This window comes from Mus pahari, chromosome 13 (assembly GCF_900095145.1).
Source record: "Mus pahari chromosome 13, PAHARI_EIJ_v1.1, whole genome shotgun sequence".
Classification (NCBI taxonomy): Eukaryota; Metazoa; Chordata; class Mammalia; order Rodentia; family Muridae; genus Mus; species Mus pahari.
Window position 1 is genome coordinate 121677 of NC_034602.1, and position 20534 is coordinate 142210.

Sequence of the window (20534 nt, forward strand, 5' to 3'; positions counted from 1 at the left end):
TATTCCTTGAGCGGTTTCTTGTACTGTCATTTGGTTGCCCTGTTTTATATAAATACATTGTGGTCCTGGGACTGAACTAGGGGCTTTTTCTAAGCTAAGCAAGCACTCTACCCCTGAGCCTTCCTTTTATCTTTGAATTCAGAGATGAGGTCTCACTAAATTGTCCAAGCTGGCCTTGTAGTACATGAGATTAAATCCAGGACCCTGCATAGCCTATGTCAGGCCAGTCTTCTACCAGTGAGTTTCATCCTTAAGCCCTTTTGTTTTTTAGTTACACAGGACTTTCTTAAGTTGCCCCTCCTGTTTTAGTGTGAGCTTAGTGTGGTTCAGGCTGTCTAGGAACTTTCAGTCCCCTTTCCTCAACCTTCAGAGTAACTGGGATTACAGGTGTGCACCACCATAGCTAGACAAAATATTCTTACTTCATTTAACTTTTGATGTACTTCTGACTGATTTAGGATAACTTAATTTGAAAGATTCAGCAATTCTATGAATATCAAGTTCTATGCAAAGGGTAATGCTAATAATATACTATGATACAGAATTGGAATGTGGGCACTAGTCATACTGGCCAACAGCAACACATGCTTTGTTTTGTGGATAAAGAGAAGACATATTAAAAGCAAGCAAGCATGTCTTGTCATTAGCTTGCATTTCTCTGGTCATCATTTGTAGTTTGTATTGCCTTTATGTGACTACAACTAGTCTAAAAAGGCTTGATGATTTTTATATGTCACAGCATTGTTTTCTATTAAGTTTCTAATATTCTTGTAGAGAAATCTGTCTATTTTGATGTCCTCTGAAGGTTTAAAAAGTCATCTCTTCTTTAAGTTCCAATTAATAGCCAAATCAGTATTTCAGCTTCTCTAACTTCCTTAACTACTACAAGATGTGACCTAAATCTATATTACATTGTGTTCTAAGAAGCTGCCCACTCACAGAAACATATATATTCATTGCCTCTATAACCTGTACTGTTCTACTTACGGAACTTTATCTTAGGAAAAATAAGGCTGTAAGTACTGCAAGGAACATCAGGTCTTGAAACCAGCCTCTGGCAAGGTAAACAACATTCTGCTTTCTCCAGCTCTTTACCATGCCCACCTCACCTTCCCTCTGTTTTTTGAGACAAGGTCTTATACTATGTAGTCAAGACTGGCCTTTGATTCATGTTCCACCTGGCTAGCTTCCCAAGAGCTAGGATTCCAAATATGTACCACTACACCCATTTCAGTTACATTTTTTAAAGATTCAAGGAGTTATTTCTCATTCCACTATTCTCATCCATCTCAGTGATACAATGCATTTTTACTACAAATCTTGCCTGCCTCCTCTAACCAGCCATACTTATCTACCCTTCTTTCTCAGTCTGCCAAATCTACCTCTGATCCCATATAGACCCATTGTACTGGGTGGTTTTGTGTGTCAACTTGATACAAGCTATCCTTATCACAGAGAAAGGAGCTTCAGGTGAAGAAATGTCTCCATGAGACCCAGCTGTAAGATATTTTCTCAATTAGTGATCAAGGCGGGAGGGCTCCTTGTGGGTGGTGCCATCTCTGGGCTGGTAGTCTTGAGTTCTGTAAAACAAGCTGAGCAAGCCAGGGGAAGCAAGCCAGTAAGTAACATCCTTCCATGGCCTCTGCATCAGCTCCTGCTTCCTAACCTGCTTGAGTTCCAGTCCCAACTTCCTTCGGTGATAAACAAAGTAAAAGTGGAAGCTGAATAAGCCCTTTCTTCCCCAATTTGCTTCTTAGTCATGCTGTTTGAGCAGGAATAGAAACCCTGATTAAGACACCCATCTTGGTAAAAACTAAGAACAACAATGAAAGCTCACCAGCAGATTGAGCTTCAGGAATGCAACAGGGTATTCTGTGTGTGTGTGTGTGTGTGTGTGTGTGTGTGTGTGTAGATGTGCATTTATGTTCTAAAGGAGCATAGCAAAACTGTCTTCTGAGGCTTGAAACCAGGCCATTCATACTCATCTAACATCTGCACAGTAACTCCAGAGTACAAAGAGGCTAATCCAAGTAATACACTTTAACTTTGTATTAGAGACTCCTCCAACATACTCATTTCTTATCTCTAGATGAGATTTAAGATACAAAATTAATGCAAATATGAAATCCATACACAAGCTGGACCTAGTGGGGTTTTTGTCTGTTTGTTTTCTCAGCCACTGTCTATTGCTGAGATTACAAGTACATGCTACCATCCCTGTTTCTTCAATTTTAGTTCAAGACATTTGAACCTAACCAAAATATGACTGTTTAAATAAATACCATGATCTATTTATTACATGTTCTAAAATTCTCTCTCTCTCTCTCTCTCTCTCTCTCTCTCTCTCTCTCTCTCTCTCTCTCTCTCTCTGTGTGTGTGTGTGTGGGTGGGTGGTTGGGTGGCTAGTGGATAAGGTCAGGTCTCCGGCTCCCTCACTCCTTTGTGAGTCTCTTACTGAACCTGGGAGTAGGCTGGTGACCATCAAATCCAAGTGAACTTCCTGTCTCTACCTGCCTAGCCTATTATGTGGGTGCTAGGGATCTGAACTCAGACCTTCATGCTTGCTCAGTAAATGGACTTGTTCCACTGAGTTATAGCCCTAAGTAGTTACGTAGTTATGTTTATTTATGAGCTGTGGGAGAGAATATCATCATGTTCTAATAAATGTTCTTGAATATAGTAAGTTTAGTTAAAAACAAAATATTTCTATATGTGAGTATTGCTGTCAGTTCTTTCCTAGATGTGGGTTTCAGAACTAAACTCAGGGTGTTGGGCTTGGCAGTAAGTTCCTTTATTTGCTAAGCCACCTCTCAGCCCATGACAATTTTCTTTGAGATAGGGTCTCAATATGTAGCCTTGAACTTACAGAAATTTGCTTGTTTGCAAAGCAAAGTGAGAAGACACGTCAAGAATACATCCAATAGTTTTTATCTGTACTACAGCAAATCATGACTATTTACACAGATAGATATACTAAAATAAAATTAAACAGTATTTAAATAAAACACATCTCATGAATTGTACTCTGTAGTCAATGCTGGGCTTGAACTTATGGAAATGTTCCTGCCTCAACTTCATAATCATAAATTTTTAAAGGTAACTGAATTTCCATTTGTTCTAACTTAAATTTTACCTCTAACTGTTCATCCTCCAAAAGGCTTATAATCAGCCATCTGATGTCTTTAACTGCATCTTCATTGTTTAGGAAAATAAAGAGGTTATAAAATACCATGGTCTGGAGGTAGGTCAGCACTGTATATCTTGCATGCCAAGAACTGCTTCTTGCTGTCTGTGAATGAGAAATGAGTATATACAATGACAGAACTGAAAAGTAAATGAGATGACAATGACATTACATACAAGCAATACAATATTTGAACTTGACTCTACTTTCACAGGTATAGCTGAAATAAGCTTTATCTTCTACTTCCTTCTAAGCAACAAGAAGCATGGTCAAGTTCCCAAGGCATCAGAATGCCTCAGTGATCTGTAGTGGGAATGAAAAATACTGGTAGAAGTCAAAATATTCTCTTGGGAGAGAAGTAGTTAAAATTAAGACAACTGAATCCTCCAAGTATCATACATTATTTTACTTCCCATAATAGTAGGTAGGGCATAAAAACCAAAAAAGAATATGAACTATTAATGTCAGGTATGGATTCCATCCCATGGAGTGGAACTTAAATAAACAATGGTAGGTTCCTCCCATCACATCTGTGCCACTACTGCATCAATATATCTTGCAGACAGGTCCCTGTTATAGGTCTCAGGGTTTGTAGTGGGTGGTATTGATGATTACTTTCCTCCTCTGGTAGAATGCAGAGTACCTTCCAAGTACAATGAACACTGGTCAGTAGGGTTGACGCTTCTAGTTAAAAAACGGATTTCTCTGCTGTCAGAAATCGGGTCTTCAGCAAGAGTACTTTCACATCAGATTGTGGAGATGGGGCAATAGTTTTGGCAATAGCTTATCATGATCTGGGGGGGGGGAATGTCTATAAATCCTTTTGGCCAACAATTTAGTAAGTTCTAACTCATTCCTGGCACTGCAAGTTTTAACTGATTGAACATCTAGCTGGGGGACTGTCTCCTTCACCATATATGGTGACTCCATTTAAATACTTAACATATGTGCAAATATTTTAGAAAGCTTCTACAATGATAGGTTTTCATGTGGCTTTTTTCTTTTTCTTTTTTTTTTTCTTTTTTTTTTTGTTTGTTTTTTTCAAGACAGGGTTTCTCTCTGTATAGCCCTGGCTGTGATGGAACTCACTTTGTAGACCAGGCTGGCCTCGAACTCAGAAATCCACCTGCCTCTGCCTCCCGAGTGCTGGGATTAAAGGCGTGCACCACCACTGCCCGGCTTCATATGGCTTTTCAAAAGGCCTTTACTTGTCTCTTCCCATAGTCCCTTTTTTACCTGACCCCCACACCTCTCCCAATTTAATCCCCCTAGTCTAGCTTCCCCTTTATCTCTTTATAGTATAAAGTATATGCTTTTCCTTGCCTAGTCCCTTACCTAACCTGAAGAAATAGACAAGACAGGCATAGGCCCTAAGGGAAAACCTACTATTACTGTTAAAGGAACAGGAATAAAATGAATCCTAATGATACAGCTATATCCATGGATGAGTGGATTACTCAGTTCTCATCAACTGGATAATGTGCAGAAAGTGAGAGATTTTGGAGCACTGAGTCCTAAATGAGATTTTTTTTTTTTTTTTTTAAATCAAACTCCTGACCTCAAAGCTCAGGGATTTATACAGAAGAGGTGGAAAGATTTTAAGAGAGACAGTAAATGGTTCCAAGGAAATGGAATCTTCCAGACACAATAAGACTGATGCACGTATGAATTCAGAAAGAATGTTGTGACAGCATGCACAGGACATGCAGATATTCAAACCAGACAAAGTCCCAACATGGAAAAGGAGAGGTGGGCACATAGACTCACCCCTAACCAAGATGTTATCAATACTTGATGCCTACCGGGAAAAAGAAAAACCGTTTTCCCTAATTGAGTGTCAAGAGTAATTGGCCAACACAAAATAGAGCCCTTCTTTTGGGGGGGGGAGCTTTTGTTTCATTTTTAGCTTGGTATATCTTGTGCTTGTTATAATTTTTGGTTTTTGTTTTATGGGAGGGAGGGATGTGAAATTAGAGAAGATAAGGGAGGAGTTGGAGGAGAGGAATGAAAAAACAACAACAACAAAGTATATAAAATCTACAATAAATGGTTAGCCCAGAGCCTGTTCATATGTATTTGGACACACACATACATAGGCAAAAAAATAAAATAAAAAAAAAAAATTTAAAAAAAGAGATCATGAATTTAAAAGAGAGCAAGGAGGGTTGTTAAATGGTCAAGTTTGCTGGGATAAAAGGGAAGAGAAAAAACAGTTAAATTATAATTTCAAAAATGAAAAAATATTTTTAAAATTCTAGTTTCTAGTTAGCCTTATTATTTATTTAACATAGGGTAGAATAAAAAAAAATTTAAGGGAAGACACAACACTCTTTTAAATACAATGGCATTCTAGGCGGTGAGGATCTGTAAGACTTTCATGACAACTGGAACTATATTTATTGCTTTACTGCCTGTCATAGAATATGTAAGGTACTTAAAAAATATTTGAAGAGTGGGAAAGAGAAAGGAAAGAAGGGAGAAAAGGAGAAGACAGCAAATGAACAGGAAGGACATAAGGACAGGAAGCAGAAAAGTGAACTTGAGACAAGGGACTCCTTGAGATCAAGTGAAAGAAGATCCAACTTCTTGAGGAAACTGATAGGTGGAAAGATTAAATGAGTCTCCAGAAGTCATACGAGTAAGTAAAATACAAGTTAATAATGCTTTGAATTCAGGTCTGTCTGCCTCCAAACCCAAGAACTGCAGAATCAGCTGAAGAGCAATTATGTACAAAAGGAGATGCCAATGCAGTATGTACAGACAGACAATTATTGCCCATCTACTGATAGCCCTGACAGAACGAATTCTCAGCCCTTCTCCCAACCAGGAAGAAGTATTCTTCCTCATCTAATTCCTCAAAGAATACTGGTAGGTCTCATAGATTCTCTAGTCACTATAATTGCTTGTTTGTCTCTCACTTGGGAACAAGGTAGAAATAAGCTGTGGTCAGTCATTGTTTTCCAGAATGACTAAACCCCACACCCCTAAAATACCATTTTCTATTGTTGGGAAATATTTTTCAGTGAAAACTGAAAGAACAGCCCTACTTTTTCTGTAGCGTGCATGACTGGCTCTGCTGTGTGACTGTACTGCAATGCAGTTCTAGTACCTGAACCACTGTAAGTATCTGTCACAGACAAGGAAGGAAAAATGGCAAAAAGAGAATCCTTTCTTCATCAACACCTGGTATTAATATTATCTCTTGAACTTTCCCAAATTCAAAGAAGTTTGTTGCAGGATATTCGATCATACTCTGAACCCTGAAGATTGTGTTGTTTACTGGAAAAACCTGTTCCTAGTTGCATACACCTTTAATACATCTGGCGGGAATACAGAAACACACCTTTAATTTCAAACAATGAAGATAAAGTTAGTATATAGAAGGAAACTTTGGGGGGGGGGGTAAGTGATGTTTAACTGAGTGGCAGACAAAGTGACAAAACAGAGATTTTTGACAGAATAGAATATGTCCAACTCTGGAGAGAAGAGAGGAAAGAGAAGTGACAAAAGACATAGGCGCTCAAAGAGTCTGTACTGGGACAGTTTGTACAGAGAGAAGTTGTAGAGAGAGAACAAACTAGACACAGATGAAGACAGATTGAGAAAGAAAATGAGAAGGAGCCAGAAGATTAGAACAGATTGCCCAACTTAGTATGAGGCCAAGCACAGAAATTCAGGAGAATCGGAGAGAAGCCAAATTGAATCAGTCAGGTTGGAGAGGAGTTTTAAGTCAAAACAGCTGAGTTGAACCAGCCAGCCAGAGATCAGAAAGAATTAGGAAGGCATGAACTTATTCAGCATTAAGTCTCAGAGGTTGAAAACATTCTAGGCCTAGATTGCATGGAGGCTAGAAGCTTCCAAGACTAGACCTAAGTTAGCAGACAGAGGCAGTAAGCATCTGAAATGACAATTTTATCAGGTGAATAAAAGTTACTTTTATAGAATTTGGCAGCTGAACCAGGTATAAATCAAGACCTGGCTTTTGTTTTTTGTTTTGGTTGTTGTTGCTTTTCGATCAACATATATATTAAAAGAAAACTTGAACAAAATTCAGAGGCCGGTACTATATCACACGTTTGATAACACAGCTTTGATCTCAGGACTTGGGAGGCAGAAGCAGGTGGATGTTTGTGAGTTACAGGCCAGCCTGATCTACCTGGTGAATTCTGGGCCAGTTAGGACTACATACTGACTCTGTCTCAAAAAGAAAAAAACAAACAAACAAACAAACAAAAAAAACAGGCACAAAAATCAGGTGTTGTATATCTACAGTTCATTGTGAAATACTCAGTGTCAAAGCAAGGCTAGACAGAAGATGTAAACACTGTAGCAGTGTACTTACCTGGCTTAGCACCTGAAGTATCAAAGGCACTTGTTGAGGGTAGAGCAACCCCTGAGACATTAGTGACAAACAGAGCTTTGCATCTCTTTTCAGTTCATCATAACTATTGTCATTTTCCACTGGAGCGATCTAGAAAACAAAACAAAACTAAATGGTTACCACATACTACATCCTACATGACAGAAATCCCAGCACCTAGGATGCCAGCCTGGGCTACAGTTAATCTGGGACCAATCATGACTAAAGAGAGACTGTGTCAAAATGAAAACGTGTCAAAATGAAAACGTAAAACAAAAATCATATTTTTACTTGTAACAACTTATATGGGAAACTGCAAATATATACATAAAAATACAATGAACACCTTATACTCCAATCACTGCTTAAACAATGACATGGATAATCTCGTTTTATTTTTGCTTCCTGATGTCCCCTTCTATCAACTAAAATATCTGACACAAGCCCCATAGACATTCCCTTATGTCATCTTAAAAATATATAATCTAGAATGATATCACCACACATGAAACATTGTTACAGTTACAATAAAAAATACTTGACAGTAGCTTGTTCTAAACCCTAGTACCCAGGTCTCTGTGAGTCTAAACCTGGTCTACTCAGTGAGTTCCAGGCCAACCAGCGATATATGATGAAACTCTGCCTCAAATAAAAAAACAGCAAAATAACCACAAAAACTCTATAGTACTTAAGCTTCCCCATGGCAGCACTGGCACATTGTCATAGCAGATATTCTGGGCTCACCCAACACCCTAACAATCATATGATGCTGTATTTCTAAATCTCTGAAAATTCCTTGCTGTCCGATTTTTAACATTTGGAGAAAGAAACTTAGGTCTCCTTTAGTAATTTCCTGACTCATGGTCTCCCCTGATTGTGTCTACTTGATAGTGTATTTTGGTTTCAGTAAGTCCTGTACTCTGGCCAGTGGATCTAGGTTTCATTTTACTAACATGTAATATTGAACACAGCATAAGAATTGTTATGTGTTCTTTTTGTCCACTATATTTTTTCTTATGCAACAGTCCATCATAAAAGAGAAGTCTACAGAGTGGTACTATTATAGCTCATGATCTTCACTGCTATCCAGAATACTTTATATATTAAGAGATTTATATATGAAAGCTTTTGCTTGCTTAGAATACTGAGTTCCTATACGTCAATGGTGAACAACTATTTTCTTAAAGGGTACTTTTATTATTATAAACCATTAATTTCAACAAATCCGATAAGTTTGTATTAATGTAGCACTCTTTAAAGTGATATTCATCAATTAAACTCAAATTGGCTCCTTGATTTCAGATATGATAAGCCATGATGAGCTCATTTATCTTAGATGTTTCTTATTTCTCCAAGAAGCCCTGATTTTCATAGGAACTGTTACTGAGAAACTGAAGTCAGGGTACAATGAATACTGTTACCACTGTGAGGGCTTCTTCCTAAGTCTTTTAGGTTGAGAAAGCTGGAAATAAACACATTCTTTAAAGATAGAAAAAGCTTATGCTGATATTTTGTTTAGATTTATAATTGTTTGATTGATAGAGTAGGTGTGCATGTATGTATGCAGGCTGTGGACATCAGCAGACAAATTTTTGCAGGAGTTAATTCCCTCCTCTACCATTTGAGTTTTGAACTCAGGTCATTAGGCTGGGTGCTGAACCATCTCATCAGCCCCACTATTTAAATCTTTAATGGCAAAACTTATAAAGAGGGGCTGAAGATATGGCTCAGTGGTTATGAGCACTTGCTGCTCTTGCAGAATAGCCAGGTTTGATTCCTAGCATCCACAATGCAGTTATTTGTAACTCCAGTTCCAGGGCATTCAACACTCTTTTTTTTCTGGCCTTTGTAGGCACAAGTCATGCACACATGTATGCAGACAAAAAATATACATTAAAAAAATAAATATTTTAGGCAGACAATGGTGGTACACATATACCTTTAATCCCAGCACCCAAGAGGCAGAACTAGGTAGATCTCTGTGAGTTTAAGGCCAGCCTGGTCTACAGTGTGAGTTCAGTGACAGCCAGGGGCACACACACAAAAAGCCCATCTTGGGGGTGGGGGTGGGGGAAGTGTGTGAAACAGGTGTAATTAAGAGACTTTCATAGACAGGGCTAGAGAAATGGCTCCAGAGGTCCTGAGTTCAATATCCAGCAACCACATATGGCTCACAGTGATCTATAATAGGATCTGATGTCTTCTTCTGGTATGTCTAAAGACAGCTACAGTGTACAAAATAAGTAAATCTTTTAAAAAGCTGTCATGGTAATGAAATAGTTCTGGTTTTGCTGCAGTACATATAACATGAATCTGTACAGGTGATACAATGACAGAGAAATATGTAGTATGTACACAGATCAATGTCAGGTTCCTAATTTTGATATTATACTACAGTTGTAGAATATGTTTAGTGTTAGATGAAATGAAGTGAAAAGTACCATAAAAATTTATTGATTTACTTTGTAACTTCCTGTGAATCCTTAATTAATAATTATTATTATTTAAGTATCATTAATGTTTTCAGAATAAAAATGAAAAAATCATAAAAATCAGGTGATTTGATTTTTCCCTAACATGTAAAAGATAAAGAAAGTTCAATGCATGTAAATACGTGCACATCAATGCCAATTCCTGCTACTGCAGACACACCAATTTCCTTTTTGAGCATCATCCTCTTACATTCTGGAGGGCTGTCAATCTAGAGATCCTAGGTTCAAGAGAGGCAAAGGATCAGTGCTTACTTGGTGTAACCTTAGATTTGGGCATGCAGATCTTGAAAAGATCCCAGGGAGCAATGCCCTGGCGTAGAATCCTTTTCTTTTCTGCAATCCAGAACCTTGGAGTTATGGCTCCTACTCAGCTCTTCAATTTTTTTCCTTTGTGGTGTGAACCACCTGGATATTTTCTGGTAATATTAATTTACTACCTTATCAGTAGATTTCTAATGCTTGAACTTAAAGAACCTTAATCAAATGGAAGACTAGGTTGGAGAGGTAGAAGGATGCTAAGAGCACTGGTGGTTCTCCTAGAATACCTGGGTTGGGTTCCCATCGCCCATACAGCAAGCAACCCACAACCATCTGTAGCTCCAAGGGATCTTACACCCTCTTCTGAACTTTAAATGCATCAAGCATACATACAAAATACTCATACACACAAACACTTTTTAAAAATTAAAAAAGGAAAGAATCTCTATGTTCCGGTACCAGGACTATTGATTGCTGTAAGAGCAGATTTAAAAAAAATATATCAAAATAGAAAAAGTATGCTAATTTTTCAGACAGGAATTCACTCTGTAGCCCATGCTGGCTTTGAAATAGATCCTCCCCCCCCCCCCATCTCTCAAATGCTGGGGATTCGAGGCATGTACCAACATACCTAACTTTAAGAATTTGATTTTGATGGGTATGAAACTGCTTTTTATAGTTTCACTTTATGTTAAATTTGTGTCAGAGGACAGTAACTTACAGATATCTATTCTCTTCTTCCATTACATGGGTTTTAAGAATTAATTTCAGGCTTTTAAGTTTGACAGCAGGTACCACTGAGCCATTGTGATAGCTCTAGGGTTAACCTTTTAAATAAAAATGTGAATGTACCATATCTGGTAATTTATTAAAAACAAACACAACATACAAGTGTAAAATACATGTTATATAAAAGATGTTGATGAATGAAAAAGAACACAGTGAGAGGGGTAAATGACTAAACCCCATCATTGACCATTTCTAGTGTTCCCCACATGCCTGACACATTCACTAAACACTTTGCACAGGCAGGCTACTTTTTCACTTGGTTTAAAATCCAATAGATTAGCATACTATTTTTTTTAATCTAAACTCTTGGTCTTTGCTAATAGAAATGTGAGGAGCAGAAAATTCAGATGAAATGATACTCATGTTACTGATTCAATCACAGAACTCAATTTTAACAATGAAAGATAGGTAATATTAATCCACATAATCTTTACCACACCCTTAGAATGTGAGTGGACACTTCTTTCAATTTGCACATGAGGAAAAAGAAGTAAGTTCTGAAGGGCAAGCAATTGATCCAAGACATATTCCAACCAGCCTGGCTCTCTTACTGTCTACCTAGTAAATGTTAGTTGTAGTAGTAGTAGTAGTAATAATAATAGTAGTAATAATATAATCAAAGCTACTATATAGTAAATGGTTTATTAAATTACAATAGCTACATAAAGAATACTATAGATGAGAAATTATTATATTAAAATCTCATTGTCCCTTTTAATCATTCATATGTTCTCTAAAGTAATTAGCTAACGCTTGGTCTGCAAAACTTTTGTTTGGTGGCTCATGCCAGTAATCTCAACATTTAGGAATGGGAGACAGGAGGTTCAGCAGTTCAAGGTTACTTTCTGCTACACAGCAAGTCTGAAGCAAGCCTGAGCTACATAGGACCCTATATTAAAAAAAGAGAAGAAAAAGACCTTTTATCTATCTGTTGTGCTCTCACATTGTGGTGGTTTGAATGGGAATGTCCCACCTAGATTCATATATTTAAATACCTGGTTCTCAGGGAGTGGTACTACTTAGGTTAGGTGGTGTGGTCTTGTTGGAGTAGGTATGAGCTTGTGGAGGAAACCGATTACTAGGGGTAGGTTTTGAGGTTTCAGAAGCCCAAACTAGGCCCAGTGGTTCTCTCTCCTTCCTGCAGATCCAGAAGTAAAACTCTTAGCTATCATGTATGCCAGTATGCTGCCATGCTCCCTACCATGAGGATAATGGAATAAACTTCTGAAACTATAAGCAAACCCTAATGTTTTTATAAGAGTTGCCATGATCACAGTGTCTCTTCACAGCAATATATCATTCATTAAAATAATTGTTTTATATATATATATATATATTTATATATATATATATAAACAGTAATTATTATATGCAAATATCCAACATATTTTCAATGTTAACTACTATCACTGAAGAATTTTCTGTGACAATCTATCTTCAGATGAAATCAAAATTCAACTAGTGCATAAAAATATGGAAAATATCTTTTCCTATCTTGAATGATATGGATTGCTTTAAGAGTGGATTAGGAAAATATCGGGATAAAAAAAGTATCCAAACTTTTAGATTTTGAGACAGGAACTCACTCTGCAGGTCCAACACATCAACCACTGAATGATGGTTATGAATGATTGTCAGAGGGAATTATTCTTTTTACTTCAACTTACAGTCTTACCTTAAAGAACAAAGGCAGAAGCTGAAGTTGCTCTTTGACTGCTGTAGAAAAAGATCTTCCTGCACTTGCCATAAGCCATTTCAATACTATTTGGAAATAAACACACAGATCAGCCAAGATATACAATTAGGGAGCATGAAGAATGATGCAATTCTAATGTCCTCTACAGTTACAATATCTCAATTCAGACTGATTCATTAGCAGTTTAATAAAATACATGGTAATCAAGTAATTGAGGGTACTAGGGAAGAAAAAAAAATCTACAAATTATGAATAGCCTGCCAAGAACTTTTAATATATTTCAAACTAGCCAAGAATTCTGAGGCAGCTAAAATAATGACCAAGTAGCTTATAGTTTAAAAAAAAAAAAAAAGCTACTAAAAAAGATACTGAGTAGCCAAAATATCTTGAAAACTCTAAGACTCATACTTGGTGATTTTAAAAACTTACAAATCCAAAGAAATCAACAGTACAGCACTGACATGAAGGCATGACCACAAACTAATAGAACACAACAAAATGCAGAAATAAATCCTCACAATGTGTGCTGATCAGGAGCACCAAGCAATGTAATAAAAAACGGTTTTCAACAAGCAGTGCTGGGAAAAGTCATTGTCCACATTCTAAGCAATTAAGCTAGATTCTGACTTTATAGTCATATTCAAAATAACTGAAGGTGGACTAAGGACCTAAAGTTGAGCCCAAAGTCTATTTTAGAAAGATTAAAAAAACCAAAACCAAGTGGGCCGAACGTAACAGCAAATCTGGCACTAAGGAGGCAGAGGCCAGTCTAACAGAAAAGATCCTATGGGGGGCAGGGGTAGGGTGGGATAGAAAACCAAACCAAACCCAAGAAACAATAATAACAAAACCAACATTTGGAAGATAGGGGAGGGGAAGGAAAAGTGAACAGGAGAGAACATATATTCACAGCAGAAAATATTTATGTTATTTACTTAATAATGTAATAATAGCAAGAACATATAAACCACTATAACTCAAAATCAACAAAATATATGATTTTAAAAAATGGAGAAAAAAACAGGTATGATGACTCATTTAAGAGACAGAGGCTGAGGATCTCTGAGTGCAAAACCATACATGGTTCCAGGATAGCCAGAACCACATACAGAAACACTGACTCAAAGGGGGTTTAAAAAAAAAAAATCTTTCTCCAAAGAAAGTAGACAAGTGGGGGCTGGTGAGATGGGCTCAGTGGGTAAGAGCACTCGACTGCTCTTCCAAAGGTCCGGAGTTCAAATCCCAGCAACCACATGGTGGCTCACAACCATCTATAACAAGATCTGACACCCTCTTCTGGAGTGTCTGAAGACAGCTACAGTGTACTTACATAATAAATAATAAATAAATAAATCTTAAAAAAAAAAAAAAGAAAGTAGACAAATGATCAATTAAGCACATAAAAAGATGGTAAACATCATTTGTCACCAGATAAACACAAGTCGAATTACAACTTTTCAAACCCATTAGGATAAGTGAGGAAAAGGAGGAAGACCCTATACAGAAAACAAGAAGTATAGAGTAGACAAGGATAGAGGATAGCATCTCACAGCAAGACTGTAAAACAGGTGGCCACTGAGACCACACTTGAGTACACCTCACCAGTCAGCATAGGAGTCTACTCTTAGGAATATGCATAGAAACTGAAAGCAGGACCCCTAATAGATACTTGGTATATTAATGGTCAAGTAGTAAACCCAGCACTTCAGAGGCAGAGGCTGACTGATAAAATTAGCCTGATCTATAAGCAAAGTTCCAAGCCAGTCAAAGCTACATAGTGAGACTCTGTCTAAAAAACACTAAATTAATGATTAGAGTGGCATTTTTCAAAATAGAAAAAAAGGTGGTAAAATTTCAAATGTCAACCAACAGATGGATGAATAAAGAAAATGCAGTAAAAATGAATTTCTTATTTATGGTTCAACATGTGGTGCTTTGAATAGAATGGCCCTAATTGGTCCACTGGGAGAGGCACTATTAGGAGCTGTGGCCACTGGGAAAGGGTAGGCTTTGAGGTTTCAGCAGCTCAATTCAGACCTAGTGGCTTGCTTTCTTCCTGCTGCTTCCAGGATACAGATGTAGAACTCTCCTCTTCCAGCATCACATCTGCCCGCATGCTGCCATGCTTCCCGCTATAATGATAATAGACTAAACATCTGAATCTGTAAACCATCCCCAATTAAATGTTTTCTTTTATAAGAGTAGCTGTAGTCAGTAAAAGCTCTAATTAAAATAGTAGATTAATCATAAAATACTTTGCCAAGTGAAATATGCCAGAGATAAAAGAACTAATATGATCCAATTTGACTGAGATGAACTACCTACAACAAATTTTAGAGACAGAAGTAAAGGGATGGCTATTAGGAGTGAGGCACAGGGAAGGGAACACAGTTACTGGGAAATGAGTGCAGACTTTCAGCTTGCCATGAAGAGAATTCTGGAAATAGATGACTGTGGACTTATAGCCTTTAAAACTGAACACTCAAAAATGGTAAAAATTGCCTGGTGTGGTGATGCATGCTTTTAATCTCAACAAGTAATAGCAAGAATATATAAACAACTACAAATGAAAATCAGCAAAATATGATTTTTTAAAAATGAAGAAAAATGTAAGCATGGTAGTACACTTGAGAGGTAGAGGCAGAGGAAGGTGTATCTTTGGGAGTTCTAGGCCAGCCTAGTATATACAGTGAGTTCCAGGACAACCACAGCTACCTGGTGAGACAGTATCTCAAAACCCAAACAAAAAAAACAAAAACAAACAAATAAAGCAAGCTCAAAGAAGCTAACAGGAAAGATTAAAATTAGAAAACACACACTTTTATCATAAGAAAAAGTGTGTGTGTGTGTGTGTGTGTGTGTGTGTGTGTGTGTGTGTGTGTATTGGGAAAACCACTCAAATGAACTAAAAAGAGCTCTGTTTTCAAGTGAATTTCTACCAATTTTAACAACTCACTGGTTTTTAAGAGTTTAATGCCCTGAGTTCGTTCATCTTCTTCACCAATGCCATTTTCTTCCATAACATGGTTCTGAATTTCTTCATCCACATCTGTAAGTGGTTTCAGTTTTTCTAGGACTCGAGCAGTAAACTCAGGTATACAAGGAGATGTTGTTGGAGCAGTATTTGGCAAAGAAACATCTATCATAAATATGTAGGTCAGCACACTGTTAAACAAAATATAGAAGAGTAGGGAGTCTGACATGAAAATTAAAACTGAGGTTCAAAAGTTACAGCTCAGCCAAACTTTTCAAAAAATAATTCCCAGGGAGGATCTCTGATTGTTCCCAGTGTAAGATATGCCATAAAATTTTGAGGGGCAACCCTGTAGTATGATGGCTGCTCATCGATGGCTTCTGAGTACCCTGATCCTAATTCATATTCGATGTCTTGTTTTTCAGAACATAATAATGATCAAAACATGAGAAATACAACACCACACTCACTGGGAACATGACCAGTAAGTATGTACTGTTAGTATTAAAACTTACTACGAAGACTCAAGACATAAAACCAAAAGGAAGAACTACACATACCTCCCTATTCTTTCTCGGACATTTTTGTAAACCTGGGTGAGTTTTGGTTCCAAGTACTTCAGAAGTCTGTGCAATAGTTCAGGGACTCTCCACTCTTGCTGGGCAAGGCCACCTTGTAGCACATAGAGTCGGCTACAATTAAAGGACAGAGACATTGTATTACACACTGCTTTTCTATGCTGAGAGTATAAACAATACCTATAATACATTTCAATCTTTTCCTGCTTTCTCTTAGGTCACCACAAACAGCTTCTTCTAAGTATACCATCCACAATTCAAAATAGTCACATCTTGAAGATTGCCTTCCAGATCCCTTTTTCTATTTTTTTTAATTTTTTACCTACTTTTTATATTTACTACATTCAAAATGTTTAAATAAATTTTAAGTGGTGCTATATTTACTACTATTAAGATTTGAAAAAGAATATCCATTGACCTTTCTTTGAAACATTTATTTATTATGTGTGTATGTGAAGTAGGGTTGGGGGCACATACGTGCTATAGCATGAGGGTGGAGGTCAGAAAACATGTCTGTGTGTCAGACTGTGTCTCCTTTTATCATTTGGTCACCGTGTGGGTTCTAAAAACTGCACTCAAGTTGTCAGGCTTACAGGCAAATATCTATATTGCTAAGCACCTGACCTAATATTTTGAGAATAATAATTTAAGTGTTCTCACTAATGAACATACCTTTATTATAATTTTTAAAAAAGATTTATTTATTATATTTATATGAGTACACTGTAGCTATTTTTAGACATACCAGAAGAGGGGCACCATCTGGTTGCTGGGAATTGAACTCAGGACCTTTGGAAGAGCAGTCAGTGGTTTTAACCACTGAACCATTTTCCAGTCCCACTTTATTATAATTTTTAATAGCTCGTGCTTTTCTCCACCTTCACAAAGTCTGCTAAGTAAACTCTCCTTTATATCTGTTTTGTTTCTGTAGTGATAGAGTATACGACCACTAAACTATATTCTGGCCCCTCTTCTTTGTGTTTTTGGTAAAAGAAAACATGAAAAATAAGATTATGACAAAGAAGTCATTAAATTCCCTCAAAAACTGTGGCAGCACAGAAGGCTAGGTGACTTATGTTGGAGCTGGTACACTGCTTACAAAACAAAAACACCACAGCCTCTAAAAGAAATTCATCATTTAATTTAGCACTTGGATAATCCATTTCCTGTCTTTCTTTTGCTTTGGTTTCGTTTCAGTACTTGCTCATGCTAGATAATCCTGGTTGGCCTGGAATTTGGTATATAGCCCAGGATGGCCTAAAACTCATGATTCTCCTCTCTAACCCCCCTATTGCAGGAATTACTGGTGTGTACCACCATGCCTAGTAACTCATTTCCATTTATTCATTAGGTAACATAAAATCTTTAATGTTAACCATTCAGGTTTTCTTTTTACTTACCATGCATCTACAAAGGACCCCCCTTCACCACTCAATGGTGACTCCAAGAGCAGCTCAAAAAGCCAGTGAAGCTTCCGGGGATCTCTGCTTTCCTGTGTTGAAGATATAAAGTAATATATTAGGCAAAAGACATAATTTTGTATCTCAATCAGACCCAGTTTTATTACAAGTAAGTATGCAAAAGGCAACCCAAAATAAAACTGAGTCAAATAAAAATTTAATTATCATTACTTGTATTAAAATGGAAAAAGGTGGACAATTTAAAAGCACACGATCAATGGGCACACTTGGTATTAACAACATGTATAAATATAACATGGTTTTTACTATGTGTCAACATTTCCCAAATTTTCTGAATGAGAACCAGAGCTACACTCAAAGGCTGCCAGGAAGACTAGAAAGCACGATCTTCAATTATGCACCCCCCCCACACCCTCCAGAAAAAGGCATGAACAAACTAAACTGTCAAGATCAAAGGGAGCACTGGATCTGATACATTTTGAAAGCCGTGTGACCAGGGGAACAAGCAGAAAATGTGCTTACACAGGATGTGGCTATACAGGTTCCCCAGTCATTGTATGTCTCCACTGTCATGTTGGACAGTGCCGTTCTTAGCAGTGGGCACAGGAGCTCCCAAAGCTTCTCCACCTTTCCAAAGTAAAACACAGGACGTTAGTGGTATATATCATTCTGAAAAGAGCTCCTCCTAGAAGTGTTTACACACAAATAGGACAGGACTTCACAGACCACCCATGTGAGGGATCTTACTATGTTATAATTTATATAATACAGCATATACAAAGTATATATAATACAATCTCTCAGAATAGCATTCAAAAAGGAGGGAAAACTTTGTATGGCTCCTTATAAAATATTTCCTACACAGAAAAGCTCTTTAAAAAAAAAAAAAAAAAACTAAAGCTATCACACTGGACAAAGGGAAACTTTACATTTTTCATGCACACTCATGTCACTATTGAACCTAAGTTGGAAGCACTGGTGTTATGATATGAAACAGGAATTCACTTTAGGCAAGATCTTCAGTTCAAGTTATGATAATCAAGGACAACATATTTGTGATTTCAAAACTTCAATAAGTACACAAATCACCCTGTGATCTTGAAAAGACAGACTTTGATTAATCTCAAGGGGAAACTGAGACAATCCTTTTTCTAACAAATTCATACTTAATAACCACACTTCATAGCCATGTACTTTGGTTTAAAAGGACAAATAGGAAGGTAGTATTTGGGCTAAAAAGTATCAGAAACATTTTTTTTTTAATGTGTTTTGGTAAAGAGCTAATTCAATAGTAGCTCCACTAAGAGGAATGACAAGGATATGTGTGATGTGTATAAACTTCCATTTTGAGAGAAACATGTTTTCTGGGTTTTGTGTTTCTTAAGATTCTTATTTATTTTAAAGCTGGGTGTGGTATCTTTAATCTTAGCACTCAGGAGGCAGAGTCCAGCAGATCTCTGTGAGTTTGAACCCAGCTTGGTGTACCAGGTCATCTAGAGCTACCTTGTCTCAAAACAAAAAAATCAATAACAAAAAGATTTTGTTTATTTTTTAATACTATGTATAGGTACATGGAATTACATTGTATACAGATCTCAGAATAGGGTACTGGATCCCCTGGAGCAGGCAGATGTGAGCTGCCCAATGTGGGTGCTGGGTACTGAAAACTGGGTACTTGGACAGTATATACTCTATTAAGAGCCATCTTTCAGGTTTTGTTTTGTTTTGTTTTGTTTTGTTAATTTAAACCTGATTGGTCTATCTTGACTCCTTTCCATGAACTGGATCTTACCTATAGACCATGAAAACTATTGTTTCTGTTGAGGCCTGCTCCTTTTAACATAGCAGTAGCCATTTTGTATTCAGTCTCCATTTTGCTCATAAAGTAAAATTAAGTTCAGGTTCTCAACTCTACTTCCCAGAAGAAATTAATTATTCATAGCTGACATTAAGAGTATATTATTAATAAGCCAAAAAGTTATGGCTGAATCATTTGTACCCTGCTATCCCAATGTTCTGAAAATCACCTGTTCACCATCTATCCACCACCCTTCTTCCTCATTCAGCTTTAAGGTTAGCTGATAATACTTTGTCTAGTTAATCAAAAATGTTGTACCACTTCACTGCTTGCCTTTGAACTTTAAAACCTGGTTTTTCCTATAAAAAGCCTGCCGTAGCACCAAAATGGTGCCACAATTAGGTTATTCCTTCTTGTGGTCCTGGATGTTCAGTATTATGGTATCCATTCAATAAACTATTCTTGGTTAACTGAGATTTGTGTACATATGGTTTGTGTGGCAATTCCCAGACAGTTTTCATTTCTTTCTTTCTTTTCTTTTCTTTTTTTTGAGAAGAAATAGAAGCAGAAGCAGAAGCAGAAGCAGAAGAAGAAGAAGCAGGAGAAGCAGAAGGAGGAGAAGCAGAAGCAGGAGAAGCAGCAGAAGAAGCAGGAGAAGCAGAAGCAGGAGAAGCAGGAGAAGCAGAAGAAGCAGCAGAAGAAGCAGCAGAATGTTGGGTCTCGCCCGCCAGCCTCTAAGCATTGTATTGTGCCCCTTGCGGACACGCTAAGAGTTGCTTCCCCGGAAGTCGCAGAACACAGCGTCCTCGGACCGCCCACTGTCAACGCCCACTCGTCGCCCGGACCAACCACCAATGTCGTCACGCCTACTCGATTGGACCCGCCTTCTGGACACAGCTCCGCTGAGGATCAGACCACGCGCCATTGAGACATGCGCCATTGGGACTGAGAGACACACTCAGCAGAGACAATGGGACATGTGGG

The 20534-nt window shown here is 37.5% G+C and overlaps 1 protein-coding gene across 1 annotated transcript in view; it reads right to left on the bottom strand.

Moving 5' to 3' along the window:
• Positions 1-20534, bottom strand: part of Psme4 (proteasome activator subunit 4) — a 110760-nt gene that overhangs the window by 6607 nt on the left and 83619 nt on the right. The window contains exons 37-43 of the mRNA XM_021210953.2: positions 18275-18379; positions 17732-17823; positions 16314-16445; positions 15736-15944; positions 12759-12844; positions 7527-7655; positions 3134-3289 (exon numbers count right to left, since the gene is read on the bottom strand). Of these exons, the coding sequence (XP_021066612.1) occupies positions 3134-3289; positions 7527-7655; positions 12759-12844; positions 15736-15944; positions 16314-16445; positions 17732-17823; positions 18275-18379 (909 nt within the window). The remainder of the gene's footprint in view (positions 1-3133; positions 3290-7526; positions 7656-12758; positions 12845-15735; positions 15945-16313; positions 16446-17731; positions 17824-18274; positions 18380-20534) is intronic.